Source organism: Simochromis diagramma, unplaced genomic scaffold (assembly GCF_900408965.1).
Source record: "Simochromis diagramma unplaced genomic scaffold, fSimDia1.1 OVJJ01000618.1, whole genome shotgun sequence".
NCBI lineage: Eukaryota > Metazoa > Chordata > Actinopteri > Cichliformes > Cichlidae > Simochromis > Simochromis diagramma.
The window spans coordinates 5569494-5584077 of NW_024387423.1; the positions used below are offsets into that span (position 1 = coordinate 5569494).

At 40.5% G+C, this 14584-nt stretch overlaps 1 protein-coding gene across 1 annotated transcript in view; it reads left to right on the plus strand.

Annotated features, from left to right (window-relative positions):
• Positions 1-14584, plus strand: part of LOC120722282 (A disintegrin and metalloproteinase with thrombospondin motifs 16) — a 50285-nt gene that overhangs the window by 23851 nt on the left and 11850 nt on the right. Inside the window, exons 10-18 of the mRNA XM_040013208.1 lie at positions 2912-3065; positions 5337-5432; positions 7848-7996; positions 9458-9630; positions 9733-9863; positions 10204-10327; positions 10547-10791; positions 10890-11031; positions 11958-12084. Of these exons, the coding sequence (XP_039869142.1) occupies positions 2912-3065; positions 5337-5432; positions 7848-7996; positions 9458-9630; positions 9733-9863; positions 10204-10327; positions 10547-10791; positions 10890-11031; positions 11958-12084 (1341 nt within the window). The remainder of the gene's footprint in view (positions 1-2911; positions 3066-5336; positions 5433-7847; positions 7997-9457; positions 9631-9732; positions 9864-10203; positions 10328-10546; positions 10792-10889; positions 11032-11957; positions 12085-14584) is intronic.

Here is a 14584-nt window from a genome sequence, read left to right on the forward strand (position 1 = left end):
GTGTCTCCTTCATCTGCTATGGAGAGAAGCGTTATGTCAGCCAGCAGAGTTTATATTACACTCACTCTAGATCTACTTCTCTTCAGTCAGCCATGACAGACAGGCCGGACTGTACGCATGGTCAGATGCTTTATCCCTCCATGCCTAACATGGATGGATAATCTTCACGTCAGTGAAAGCAAATTCCTTAAAAGCCACTTGAAGTTGTTTTTGTTGTTGAAGCTGGTGAAACCAACCAGAAAGCTTCAAGATCCCCTTCTCTCTAAGACTCCTCTGAGAAATGTGCTTATTTAGCTCCTTGCTGAGAGTTTAAGGAAGGAGTGAAGCATTTGTAGCAACTGATTAGGCAGAGAAATCAAGCTGGAAAGGATGTGTAGTGGGTCTAAAGAGTACTTTGAGGAGCTGAGGAGTGAAGAAAATGAGAGGGCAGGAATGGATGGATGGAGCACAGGTAGTGAAGTGCAGTAGGGACTAAGTGAGGGAAGCTATGAAGAGGATGAAGAGCACAAGGAGAGGTAGTCCAAATGGCATACCTGTTGAGGTATAGAGATGTTTAGGAGAAAGGGCTGTAGAGTTTTTAACCACATTGTTTAGCACAAGCCTGGGGAGTGAGAGGATGTGTAAGGAATCGAGAAGAAGTGTACTGTGCCAGTTTGCAGGAACAAGGGTGATGTGCAAAGCTGTAGTAGGTCCAGTGGGATAAAGCTGATAAGGCATACCATGAAGCTCTAGGAAAGAGTTGTTGAAGCTAGGCTGAGAAGAGAGGTGATGATTAGTGAGCAGCAGCATGGCAGAGAAGTGCACTACAGATGTGATGTTTGCTTTGAGAGTGTTGATGGAAAAGTTGAGTTGCACTGTCTTTGTAGATCTAGAGAAACCATATGATACAATGCCAAGAGAGGAGTTGTGGTATTATACGAGGATGTCGGGAGTAGCAGTGAAGTATGTGAGGGTGATGCAGGACATGTACTGAAGGTGGACGAGTCAGCCATCTAAAGCATCGGACAGTGCACAAGAGAGGTGAAGAAGAGAGTGCAGGCAGGGTGTAGTGGCTGGAGTATCAGGGGTGATTTTCGACAGAAGGATAATAGCAAAAGTGTAAGGACAAGTTTATAAGACGGTAGTGAGACCTGCTATGATGTCTGGTTTGGAGACAGTAGCACAAAAAAAGACGAGAAGCCAACCGGAGGTGGCAGAGTTGAACATGCTAATATTTTCACTAGGAGTGACGAGGATGGACCAGATTAGAAATGAGTATATTAGATGGACTGCTCAGGATTTGCAGTTTGGAAAGAAAGTTTTAGAGTGGAAGGCTGAAATGGTTTGGGCATGTGCAAAGAAGAGAAACTTGGTACATTAAACAGGGGGAGCTGAATATGGAGTTTCCATGCAGGAGGGAAAGAGGAAGAGCACAGGAAAGATTTCTGGACAAAGAGAGGACATGCAGAGGAGACAGAGGACAGAGGAGGATACTAAAGATAGGGTGAGATGCAGCTGAATGAAGAAGAAGCTCGATCAGAGTTGCAGAAAAAGTCTCTACAAGGTTTGCAGATTGTGACAATTTCTAGTTAGCTTATCTTAATTTAGCATAGCATATCTCAGCCTAAAAACTAGGACAGGGAAACTGCTTGGCCGGCTATGCTAAAGTAATAAAACCAATCATTTCCATCTGTAAAACAGATATACTACATTATATCTTGTCAGTCATAATAATCAAATGACAAATAGCATGCAAAATGTTTCCATTTTAGAAATGCAGTTAGACAGACTTTGTTACTTACGGACTTAATTTAAAATTAAGCTAATAGGAAGTTTGCAAGCAGCGAACATACTGTAAACATAAAATGCGTTTACAGTATGTTTGTTGGACTCTGGTTTGTTTGATATGTTTGGTTAACACTCTGATTACAGCAATGCTAATCAAAAAGTCTTGCAGATAAATGTTCTTCAGCTATGAGTCTGCTTGAGACCAGTCTTATCTAAACCTTTTTTGATTTTTTTTTTCAGCAGTTTGCTGTCTGTGTTTTATGTGACCACAAACAAATAGATAGATATAAATAGCCCTCGGTCTGGATGGGGTGAGCCTGTAGATCCTGAGGGAATCATAGAAAAGAAAGGATGCTTTTTTATCTTTAGCTGATGAGAATCTTGTGTACATTTTTTAGGGGGGGGGGGTAAATTTTGTCTTAAGCCTCTTGCCCTCAAGAGATCCTACAAATCATTTTGTAATTTTACTTACTTGTGAATTACATTAAGTCCTCCCAATCTTTACTTGAGTCCTTGCTGATATGTGTGATTACACAGTACTGCAAATGTAATGTATTTTTCAGAAACCATATTATGTGAATAATGTAGAATACCAGAATATTGCACTTGTAGAACAGACATTGTTCTCTTTAGACACACAGGGCCCATAAAGCAATGGAAGATCTCACATATACACACACAGACACTCATACACTCTGCTAAAGCAATCAGGACCACTCACTAACACAATGAACCATTCCAGCATATTTTGCCTTTTCGTGCTCTTTCCACCATATTCTTGTATTATATTCCCCGGCTGCAGCGTTTAAGCTGTAAAACATCGCTGTATAGTAACCAGTGATATCAGTTAACATTGGAAACCCCCTGCTGGTGTTAGGATATGAGCGATATGGGCAAGGACTTTTTATGTCTGTCATAATTGAGTGTCTGATGCATTAAAACATTACCCACAGGTTTTGAGTTTGCCAACTTGTTATGTTACCATAGCTACACTTTACAGTTGTCACTGTGCTGGGAACAATGGAACACGTGGAGTGATGCTCGCTTTTGGAATTTCTATGTGCACAGCAGGCAGTCTCATATGCCAGCTACTTAACTCTTTTTTTGTGCTTTTCCTTTGCTATCTCCCTATCAAATTCCCCAGTTCTGCCCAGGCTTTGTGCCTATCAGATGAACCAAGAGCAATCACAGAGTATCAATACCCTGAGAAGCTGCCTGGCGAGCTGTACGATGCAGACACACAATGCAAATGGCAGTTTGGGGAGAAGGCCAAACTCTGCACCCTTGATTTTAAGAAGGTAATAAAACTGATTTGGACTCTCTTATGCCATCTAATGCTAATTTAAAAACAGGTTTATAATCCCAGTCAGGGATTTTATCACCACATCTACTGGAACGTGAGCATTTGATACGTTTTTTTAACAATCATGTGTTGCTAGTTAGGGGGAAAAAAGTCAAAGAATGCAAGAGTGGGATGGGATGAATGAGGTAGAGGAAAAATCAAATAAAAAGAGGAAGGAAAAGAGAAACTGATCCGGGTTACATGCCCTTGTGCATGTACACACATATGCATCCACACACAAAGACTGAGACTCGAAGACTGCCCATGATATACTGTACTCACTGGGATAGATGACTAAATATATACTGGAGCATTGCCAGTGGGAATCTCTGCTCGTTGCTCTCCCATTGTCTCATTGCTGCTGATCTTACTGTTAGAAATACTCTCCCAGATAATCCGAATAGGGCTTTAAATACTTGTTAAATGTAATCAGTCTTAAAATATAGTATCCCACCTGAACCTCAGTTGAGCCAAAGCTGCACCTGTATTGTTTGAACCATTCAGGCAAGGGTGTTCTCAGTGTTTAGATGAAATACAAAGCTCTCTGAAGAAAAAAAACAAGGTTAAACCATCCATCTACCCCACAGACCCTTAGCAGCCAATAGTTCATTTTTGTCACAGACCCTCTAACAGATTATTGTGACCTTTTTTGTATACTACAATGGCGAACATATTTGCAACACCATAGCATTTAGTCACACACAGGATAAAGGTTTCTATTTTTTGCAGTCAAGTGGACCAGTATAAAAATCTGATAATGTATGTACTGCAATTTTTGTGCTTTGTATTCATTTATTTTAACATTTTATTTTAACCTGTCTTGTTCCTTTATCATTTTCTGTGTAGCAAATTTTCTTCATCTGGAAGATATCATTACCAAAAATGATCAACGATAAAGCAAGATGGATATTTAATGCTTTGTAATAAAGTTACTGCAGTATGTATCAAATATGTTATGTCTGCAGTATGGGACTTTAAGCAAGTGACTTTTTTAATTTATGCTCTAAGAAATGCCAGTGCCAGTAGTAGCTGGCTTTGAATCCTAGGTCTTCTGCACATGCTGCCCTTCTTTGTGTGCTTATATAAACGTCTGAATATCCGTGGATTATTACATTTATAACATACGCTTGTGCACCTGGTAGCAGCAAGGTGCTCTGGACTGATAAATCTCCAAGCAGCCATTACACTCACTGTCTTTCTGAGCACTTGTTACTCATAAAAAATAAAACAGCCCACAAGAATCGGCCTCAGCGGCGCAGTTCATGGTGTAATGAATTCTTTTTTCACTAAACTTTTTGGCAGCTGTTGTCAAGATAAGGTACCACTGGAGGGAACAAATGATACTCTCTGCGGTTAGATAGGGATGGGCTATTCTATAGGAAAAATTGAATAATGTTAATGGGCGTTTTTCTTTCTTTCTCAGCCTCTGACACACTGTCCATCATTTCTCTCTGTCTCTCCTCCCATCGCTAACCGCTCTCTGCCATTATTTTACTGCTACAAACGGCCCGAGCAAGCGAAACAGATGGACAAATAGTCCTTGGGATGAATTCCATGGTGGCTTTTGGCAGCAGCAAGCTGAGGCTGAGGTGTCTGTCAGCATCTGCACTGAGTTGTCAAAATCTGATATAGTCATTCAAATAGCAACAGAGTAGACATGTTAAAAAGCAGCAGGCTGTGTTTCTCAGGCAATGCGAGCAGGGAAACAGGCCGGTGCTCCCAGCTGAATCTTTAATGACTGAGTAACACAACCATTACATCATGTAAGTTTGGTAAAACAGTTGTGCCCTGTTAATACTTTGTCCTAATCTTCATGTTCTGTGTTACTTCTTCACTTTGGTGTTTCACTTCCTCAAAGCTGAAGATTGCTACGTCGATCCACAACAGAGATGATGTTGGAACCACTTAGACCAGATTTTATGTATCGATGCTGATGTCTTTACCGTAGCTACTGAAGCATAAATATTTTGGAGATTCACATTTGCTGCACACGGGAAGCTCTCCAGAAAATAATTATTCAGACAGTTGCAGATTCAGCAAGATTCCTTCAACATGTTTTATTAGCTCTCAAGAGGCAAAATCAAAATGCTATTACAAGTGATCATTTTTCCCCACTGCAAGCTTTGTTTACAGCTATTGTGAGGAGGATCGTGATGATCCAGTTTCTGGAATCTGGAGCAAGAAGTAAGTTAAGGTTTCCATGTTTCTCTCTCTTATGTTGTTCCAGGATATCTGCAAGGCTCTGTGGTGCCACCGTGTTGGGAGGAAGTGTGAGACCAAATTCATGCCAGCTGCTGAGGGCTCTGCTTGCGGCCCCGATATGGTGACTTAACACATGATGTAGTGCGTGTGTGCGCATGTGTGGGTATGGCGATGTGTTTGGTTAAAGGGGTTGACACTCACAGGCTTTTTCACCTCAAGAGTGGCATCACATGAGTGGCATGGGAGCCGCTGACTTCTATTGGAATCTTTTATCCATTTCCTTAGAGGCAATTGAAGCGGAAGACAGTTCCAACCGCTAGCAGGAAAATGAAGATACCTTCTTCAAAATGTCATTTGTACACTGGAAAAAAAGTCCACAATCTATTCAGGGCATAGAGTTAGCTTTTAGTCATATCACCAATAAGATAACCTTTGTTCCTTGATAGCCAAAGGAGCCAAAATGTTCCTCCAATTGATATGGCATTTAGCAAACATTGCCTTTATTCTTTAGGACAGCCTAAACAAGAGCCCCACACACATTTCCTCTCAGTTTTGGTGAGAAAAATACCATCCAACAGAGTAACACAACTCAGTAAGAGAGTTTTACTCTGTTATGTGTGCTAACTTAAGAAAAGTGGATTTAAACATGTCTATTGAAAAATGGCTTCACTCTCAGGGCAAATTCTCCTTCCTGCATATCAGTTGCCCTAGCAGTGTTTTGGCAGTGTGCTTCTTTACATTACCAAGCGTGTAAAAGTATAAGCGGGGGAAAGCTTGTAAAAATGGGAAACACATTCTTTGACTTAGGGATACCACAGACCTTTAAGTCAGTAAGCTGCAAAGGACAATAAGCCATAGCTATGAATACACTGAAAAGGCAACAATGATGTGCATAGCCTTATAAAAGTAACATTTATTGAGTGTTTTAGTGTTATGTAGTGTTAAGTCCAGCTATTTGAAAGCAAATGGCTTGAACTGAGTGATACTACACTTCTTTTAACTGCTTTTTTCTTACATAGCAATGGCCTCATATCCCAGCACAGACTATTTAAGTTATTTTCAAGCCAAATCAGCAACTTTACTTTGATTTAGTACATTTGAGGGTAGTGTAAATGAAAACTCCTTTTTTTTCTTTTGCTCTAGGTACCACTCTGTCCTTCCTTCTTTTACCTCAGGGAGCAGCTGCAGTTCGTTTGTTGCTGATGTGGCAGAAATATGCAATTGGCTTGGATCCAAAAAGCAATCTGCGCTCTTTATTTATTCTTTGTTTTCTTTTTCATTCTTCTTTTCAAGATGATTCCCCCCCGAGGCTTGCTCTTTCTCTTACCCTCACTCCCCTGACAGCCTCTCATCAACGTTTGCATCTCAATATATTAAACTTGATGGTTTAATCTCGCGCTCCCCCTCCACGGGAAAATTAACCAAGCACAAACACTGACTGTCTCACATAGGAATCTGCGGCACTCAGCCGCAGGGGGAAAACTGAGGGGAAATCAGCTGTTCTAGTTCTTAGTCAAGGACCATGAGATTAGTTGGTGAGGTGTGCATGAGTCTGCGTATGCTGGCGTGTGGGTCTGTGGTCTCTTGTGTAGTTATTGTTCACATAGTGAGAACAAGAACAGCTGCATATGTTCGATGTATGGACATAGCACAGCTTATGCAATACCAGTGTGTGTGGAATTCTGGGAGAAGAAGTACACTGAAGCTGATTAATGATTCGGCCTTTGATGTATGTACTCGATTGTGGCTTTGAGTTTTCCCTGTACGATCACCATCATTGCATGCAGTCCAAAGAAGTGCAGAAACATATTTAAAGATTTTTATTTTTTTTTATCCACTATCGTGTAATCTTCGGTTTTGCCTGCTGCCTTAAGGGACACATTTGGCAGTGTTCACTGCTCAAAAGCTGCTTGGTCAGAAGCAGCTAGTAACACTATATGCACATGGCTTTTCAGTCCACCAGAGATCAGAATGAAAGAGAAATTGGTCTTTGAAAATTGAAAGAGCATGAGATGACCTTGAAAAGGTTTTACTGGTAGACTGTGAACATGTAACCAGGACTGGGCCACAGTTAAAAAAAAACAAACAAAACAAAACAGTACAGTAAGCACAGTAAGTCATATCTTGACGTGGCAGGAGGTGAACATAATAAGGCACATTTGCAGTGCAATCAAATTAAGTATTAAACAGATTTTAACCTCACTGCTCTTCTCTGCAAAATCTCTGTTAAGTCCAGTCCCACAGACTTGCACGGATGTTAGAATAGCACTTGCCAGTGAGTTTGCAGCCAGCATGTTCAGTGGTCCTATTAATGACCACAGCACACTCTACCTAGAACAGAGCATTCCCCATAATGAGAAATGCATGCCACATGCTACATATGAGAAACGGTAAAGATGGACGATGCTGCAGTCTGATTCTGAGTTCACTCGTGATTAAGATAAAAACGGGTCTAGTTTTGACAGTTTCTATTTGAACCCCCATTCTGCTGCATCTTTCTCTTTCCCATAAATCAATGCTCTTTTGTTCCCTTCAGTGGTGTCGTCGGGGCCAGTGTGTGAAACAGGGTGATGAGGGTCCAAGGCCTCAGCATGGCCACTGGTCAGAGTGGTCCTCCTGGTCTACATGCTCTAGAAGCTGTGAGAGCGGCGTTACATATCGTGAGAGGCAATGCAGCAACCCCAGGTAGGGAAAGACAAAGCAATGGCCTCTAACATTATACTGTATTTACATTGAATCTTACATAGCATTAGAAAAACATAAATGTACAAGTGACTACAAACTTTACTCAAAACCTCTTCTGTCTGTATTGCTAGCTGACAGTTAACACAAAAACTGAAGCGGCACCTAGTTTTTCTATATTTAAAAGTCCTCACATCCACTTGTCCTTAGTATCCTTTTAAAAACTTTTAATGATTTTTAAGCCAGACTAAAATAATTTTTGGATTTTAAATTAACTTAGGAGCGTCCTGGAATGGGAGTCTTATCATTGATATTGTTTTAAGTATCACAAATAAGTGTTTGTGTTCTAATTAAACAATTAAGATATAATAATGATATACTGAATGATTATTGAGCTTTAGATGTGTTTCTAGACCGACTCAGGACAAACCTTGTTAGCTGTTAATCCTCGTATCCAGTCTTTATGCTAAGCTATATGCTAACTATCATACTGCTGCCAGATAATACCACACTAACACATGTCCTCACTGTTCACACTATACAGCAAGTGTTACTTTGAACTACTACTGAATACACTACGAACAGTTCTACTAAATGGTGTTAAAAGTCTACTAAAAGTCATCATCTGTCAAAGTATAGTTTTCTAGTTGTATAATTTCTTACTATAACATGCAGAAGACTTGGATGGCCTGTGGTACCTCTGATTGTTTGACTAAGGGCCAACAGTATATTAAGAATTGTGATTAAGTCACGCAAGTCTGTCACTTATCTTCTAATTTAGCCCCCAACTCATCAGTCACTCATGATTATTGCCACTGTCAGTCAGTCAGGGGCCCCTATTCCAAATGCTGGGACTTCCTTTTTATCATGTCATGCCAAGATCCTGACAAGTGGTGGGCTAAATTAGACAGAGAGTGAGGAGGAGAAAGAAAGACAAGGAAAGGAAAGCTGGTGGTGAAGGGTTAGAAGGACAAAGACAGGCAAGTGGAATGAAGTGGGAGGAGGAGGGGGGGATGACAGAAAAGGGATTAAAAAGGTGAAAGATGAAATGCAGAGATATCAAACGAAAGAACACAACACAGAGAGAGTGGTTGGAGAGTTTGCAGCTGTTTTTGTCCCATCCAAGAGATTTTTAGGAACATAACCCGAGGATATACACCTGTGATTTCACAAGCCTTCACAAAGGCACACTTATACACACATATGGAGTGAAACATGCTCATGGATCAACACAATCAGAATTTCACAGACTCTACAGATAAAAACTATCTTAAATGTTTTATTACCATTAACATTATTTCAATACTTTGCACTCTACTATCACCCATGTTTGGGGTTTCAACACGAACATACAGTCACAGATAGAAGATGAAGAAAGAAGATCCATAAAATACTGGAAGCATGTTATTATGTGTTTCGTGCAGAAAAACCTTGAATTCTACACGTTTAAATCCATCTCTTTAGACCGGCATACGGAGGGAAGTTCTGCGAGGGTTCCTCCAGGTCATACAAACTTTGCAATACTGAAGACTGTCCCAGGAACACCATTGACTATAGAGCACAACAGTGTGCTGAGTTCAACGGCAAACAGTTCAGAGGCTGGTACTACACTTGGAGACCATACACTAGAGTGGATGGTGAGAAAGCTTTCCTCTTAAATTTCAAAAAAAACTCGTAACTAAAGATTATTTGAAATGATAAAAGAGACCTTTTTTATGGCCATTTTCTTTTTCTTCCAGATCAAGATCTATGCAAGCTCTACTGCTTTGCTGAAGGTTATGATTTCTTTTTTGCCTTGGCCAGCAAAGTTAAGGATGGGACACTCTGCTCACCAGACAGCTCTAATGTCTGTATTGATGGACTGTGTGAGGTAATGTTAAATGTTAAGCAGTTGGAAAGTAACATGATGTGACCAAACATTGATGTCAAAGTGCTACATTTATGTATAAGGCGTGTGAGGTCTTTCAAGTGGCTTCATGAAGTTTGACAATGGATGTAAGCAGTAAAGAACATCAATAGACTCTTTTATTTCTCCTGCTGTCTGCTACTTTAGATGTAATGAATAGTAAAATATTGACCTGTCACCACGTACATAATAAATGTTGGAATTTTGTAAATGTTGTAATCGAATGCGTACTGTGACGCAGTCTTGTGTTTTTATGTCTGTGATCTACACTGTCATCAAAAGCGCTGATGGTTTTCTTCCACAGAGAGTTGGCTGTGACCGTGTTTTAGGCTCCACAGCTGTGCCCGATGCTTGTGGGGTGTGTAAAGGAGACAACTCCACCTGCAAGATTTACAAAGGACAGTACACAAAACAGCATTTTACTAACCGTACGTCACAAATGAATTATTCACTTCATTGGTTTTTAGCGATTTTATTGGAAATGCTTTAAAACCTAATATTTGTTTTCATGTCCCACAAACTTTGTATGGTGCAGTCTTCACCATAAAATCTGTGTAGCCTAATATCATATTATTAACATTTTGTTTTGTTTGCTGGAGTTTTATGCCACTTTTAATGCTTATTTAAGGTCTTCTAATATTTCTCAGAGTACTATGCAGTGATAACCATCCCAGCTGGAGCTCGGAGCATCCGTGTGATTGAACTGAATTCCTCCACCTCCTACTTGGCTGTCAGGGACACACATAGACGCTACTACCTTAATGGCCACTGGACCGTGGACTGGCCTGGCCGACACCCCATTGCTGGAGCAATTTTCGAGTACAAAAGACCATATAACAGACCAGAGAGTCTCATATCAGCCGGTCCCACCAATGAGACTCTAGTAATAGAGGTAGTAGGTCATTGGTCTCAGTAACATGATTAAGACCTACTTTCCTTCTCCTTTTTCTTTGTGACTTACTTGCCTGTTTATTACCTTTTTTCCTTTAGGTGCTGTTGCAGGGCTGGAATCCTGGTGTGCATTGGGAATATACTCTAAAGAAAGCTGATGAGAAACTGATGAAGAACCGCATCAAGCACAATTATACATGGGCTATCATACGCTCCCAGTGCTCAGCCACTTGTGCTGGAGGTACGAGCAAACATTAAAAAAATGCAATGTCTTTGTTTTTCATTTTTATTTTTTTGGATTTATGTTTGTTTTTTCATAGATGCAACTTTTTAAGAAGCAATTTAAAATCTGTTGCACTGATGAAAAAGCACGCATCACCTCTAATCTTGATCTAAAACCGTAAATGAGGAGGACAATTTGTAGATCAGTAGACTAAGCCTAAAGCTTAGTTCTTGCCTCTCTGACCTTTAATCAGTCTTTTAGCTCCAGGTTAAATGGAGACGAGAGTGTTCCCATCATTACTGAGGGGACATTAGAGGCTCTTGGTTCAAACTGGTGGGACCTCTCCTTATTCAGCTGGAGACTTGCTATTACAAACACACACACACACACACACATTGCAAGCACACACATGCCTGCCTGCGACCAGTGGCCTTTGTCCCCTGGGCAGGTAATTTGTGGCCAGAGGTTGAGGAACAAGGGTGCATTGTGTAGGCATGGCTATATTTGTGCATGTGCGCTTGCTTAGCGTCATCACTGTGAACAAAGCTCTTAGTGTAGAATTCCTATTGATTGACCCTTGAGGTTAAAGTTGTCCACCCCGGTCTGCTGCAGTACCCCCTAGCCACCTCCACCTCAATGAATACTGATTGCAGGTTGTGATGAGTTGAGAGTCTTTTGCTTTATTAAAGAGTGTGACTGACTAAGTGACCTATATTAGCTCAGATGTACAGACTGACTCTGCCTAAGTTAAAATAATAATCAAAGGAGTCTTAAAACCTGATTTAAGGTTTACTTAGATTAATCAACACAATATGCAATTGTGCAAGAAGTCACTGATGCTAAAGCCACTTCAGTCAAACATGAATATTAAATAGCAGATTGACGCAAAATGACAACTGTATTCTTTAAACATTTCTATGTTTACTGATCTATACCCTATGCAGGCCAAATGAACACCAAGTCAGCATGCTACAAAGACTTGAAAGTGCAGGTGAATGTGTCGTACTGCAATCCCAGATCAAGACCAGCTACTGGATTGATGCCCTGCAACACCCAACCGTGTCCTCCCAGGTCAGACCCTCAGCATTTTCATGTGTATTTGTTATGTTTGCTGATCATCCCCACTAGTCATCATGTATTATAAATTGTGTTAATTAATTTGAGTAGGTTTTCTAACATGTATAGTTTTTTTTTCTCGTTTGGCTAACTGCATATCTGTTGGTCTACTGGTCCAACGTTTTCATCTAAAATAAGAAATCTGTGTTACGACTGGATGGGGCGGTTAAATGGTCCATTGGTCGTCACTGTCATGTCACAGCAAGAAGGGTGTGGTTGTACTGGTGTGACTGGGGCATAAATTTTAAGTTAACTGGCAAAATATTCTAAATTGGACATAAGTGTGAGTGTGATTGACTGTTTGTTTTTTTTCCCTGTTTTAGCTCATATCTCGTAGAAATCAGCTTGGTTCATCTCCTTTCTGATTTCATGTTCACCCATATATCACAGGTAGCCATGCAACTCTGTACAGACAGTCACTGCATCCAGGAAATAAATCCCAGTGACTTCTGATTGTCATTAAATGGGTTACAGACATTCATGTTTAAATGCAGTCGCTTTCTTATTTTCCTAACTTTGCATCTGGCACCACCATTAGATTGAGACAAAACTATGGTCATATGCAGACTTCTGTTGTTAAGATGACTTTATGTAGTTACAACATCACAACTCATGCAAGTCAAACGAAATAATTTGTGACTTTTAAAAAAAATTGTCAATGACCTCATCAATATATCGGCGCTCTGGTTTTAGATGGCTCTCAGTCTGGACATTATTAAAAATGGTATTTGAATTGTGCAGACGTTTCCTCATATTTTCCAGATACATATTTTGGATGGAAAACAGCACAATGTTTGGCCCTTCAAGACTTCAGGCTTTGTCAATTATTCAGTTGTTCAGTTGACATATCCTGGAAGGGCCAGCGTCTACTTCTGGCTACGGGACAAAATGTGTTCAGTTGTAAATGGTGAACATTTTCTACATGCGTGCAATTCATGTTTGCACCTTAGGTAGCTAGAGGATCAGCTTTAGGGCCACCAGCCAAGTATACTCACATCTAGTTATTGAAGGTAAAAACATGGCAGCGAATAGTATTCTGTCTACTTTGTTCTGGTGTTCTTACTCTCTCCCATCCTGCTATCTTCCTAGCTTCTCTCCTTTTCACCTTCTCTCTCCTTCACTCTTTCTCACTGCCCCGTGTTGCTGGTCTGCAACACCTACACATCTGTTCTGTAATTTCTGTCAGAAGAGCTGTTTATTACTTGAGTAATTTCTTCCAAAGTTCCCACGCTATCTCCTCATAGTAAAGCCAATGAAGAGTGTCAGGCAGGACTGACTATATGTTTTACCCTTTTCCAACCCGTTAAAGCACCTGCTTTGTGATGATGACATTATCCTCACTTCAAAATGAAAAATAACTTACATTTTGGCCAGAACATGCGTGTGAGACACAAGGAAGAAAGAGAAGTTCCACTGGATATTCTGTTCATGTCTTTATCCAGTTCAGCATGAAAACCCCACCAACTGTCAGGAATGGTTAGCTTCTGTGTTTGTTTAATGCAGCAGGCCAAGAACTTGTAAACCTATTCACATGGATCATCACTTTGGGACCTAAGCTCTTTGGCCATATCACGATCCACCTAGAACTTTTTTTCTTTTAGATGTCCAGCACATTGGGGTATGCAAAATGCACTGCCAGTTTCTTTGGTGGGACATGCTGGTTCACTTCCAAACTCTGCTGATCAGAGCATATTTTTCCCACAAGGCTATACCAGGATGCTGGCCCAAGACTAATTGGGAAGTAGGAAATGTTATCATAAGCTGAGATGCACTTCCAGATTGCTGTGGTTAAGCAGGCTTTCCCAGTTGTTGTAAAATGTCAGCAGGGTCACCTTGAGTGGCACAAACATATTGAGGGAAAGTGGGAGTGAGACCCACTCCTGATTTTGTGGTTTTAGGGTGTAGTTCTGTAGGATCTTGGCTAAGTTTAGGTGGTTTGGTCACTGTCTGTATCCCTGACGCTAAGAGCCAACAAAGAGGAACAAAGATCAGTCAACATGGCCTGATGCTGTGGACATCATCGGAAGTGGTTCACCCGTTGACAGGCAAGATATATATGAACACACACAGGGGAAATGTCCCTCCCTTGTCTGCACTGCTCTGGTCAGTGTCATGTTGTGTAAAGTCCTGGCCAGAAGATGTGTGAGTGAAAGGCATTCTTAGGACAGCAGTGGTTTCAAATAACAGGAGAATTTGCGATTGCGTTGATGGTTTAAAATGGTTTCGAATATATAGATATGTTTTTTTAAGACTGGATATTTACATTATTTACATACAGGTTGGGGCAAAGCATTTAAATATCACTAAATGTCACCAAATGTCACTAAAACTGCAGGGACCAACTGATTATATTATTTCCAGTGCTCATTGTGAAAAGCATTGTCAGACTTTAATGAGGTCTGCAAAAAATAAATAAATAAGATAGTAAAAACTTTATTTTCGATTAAAAGCAGAC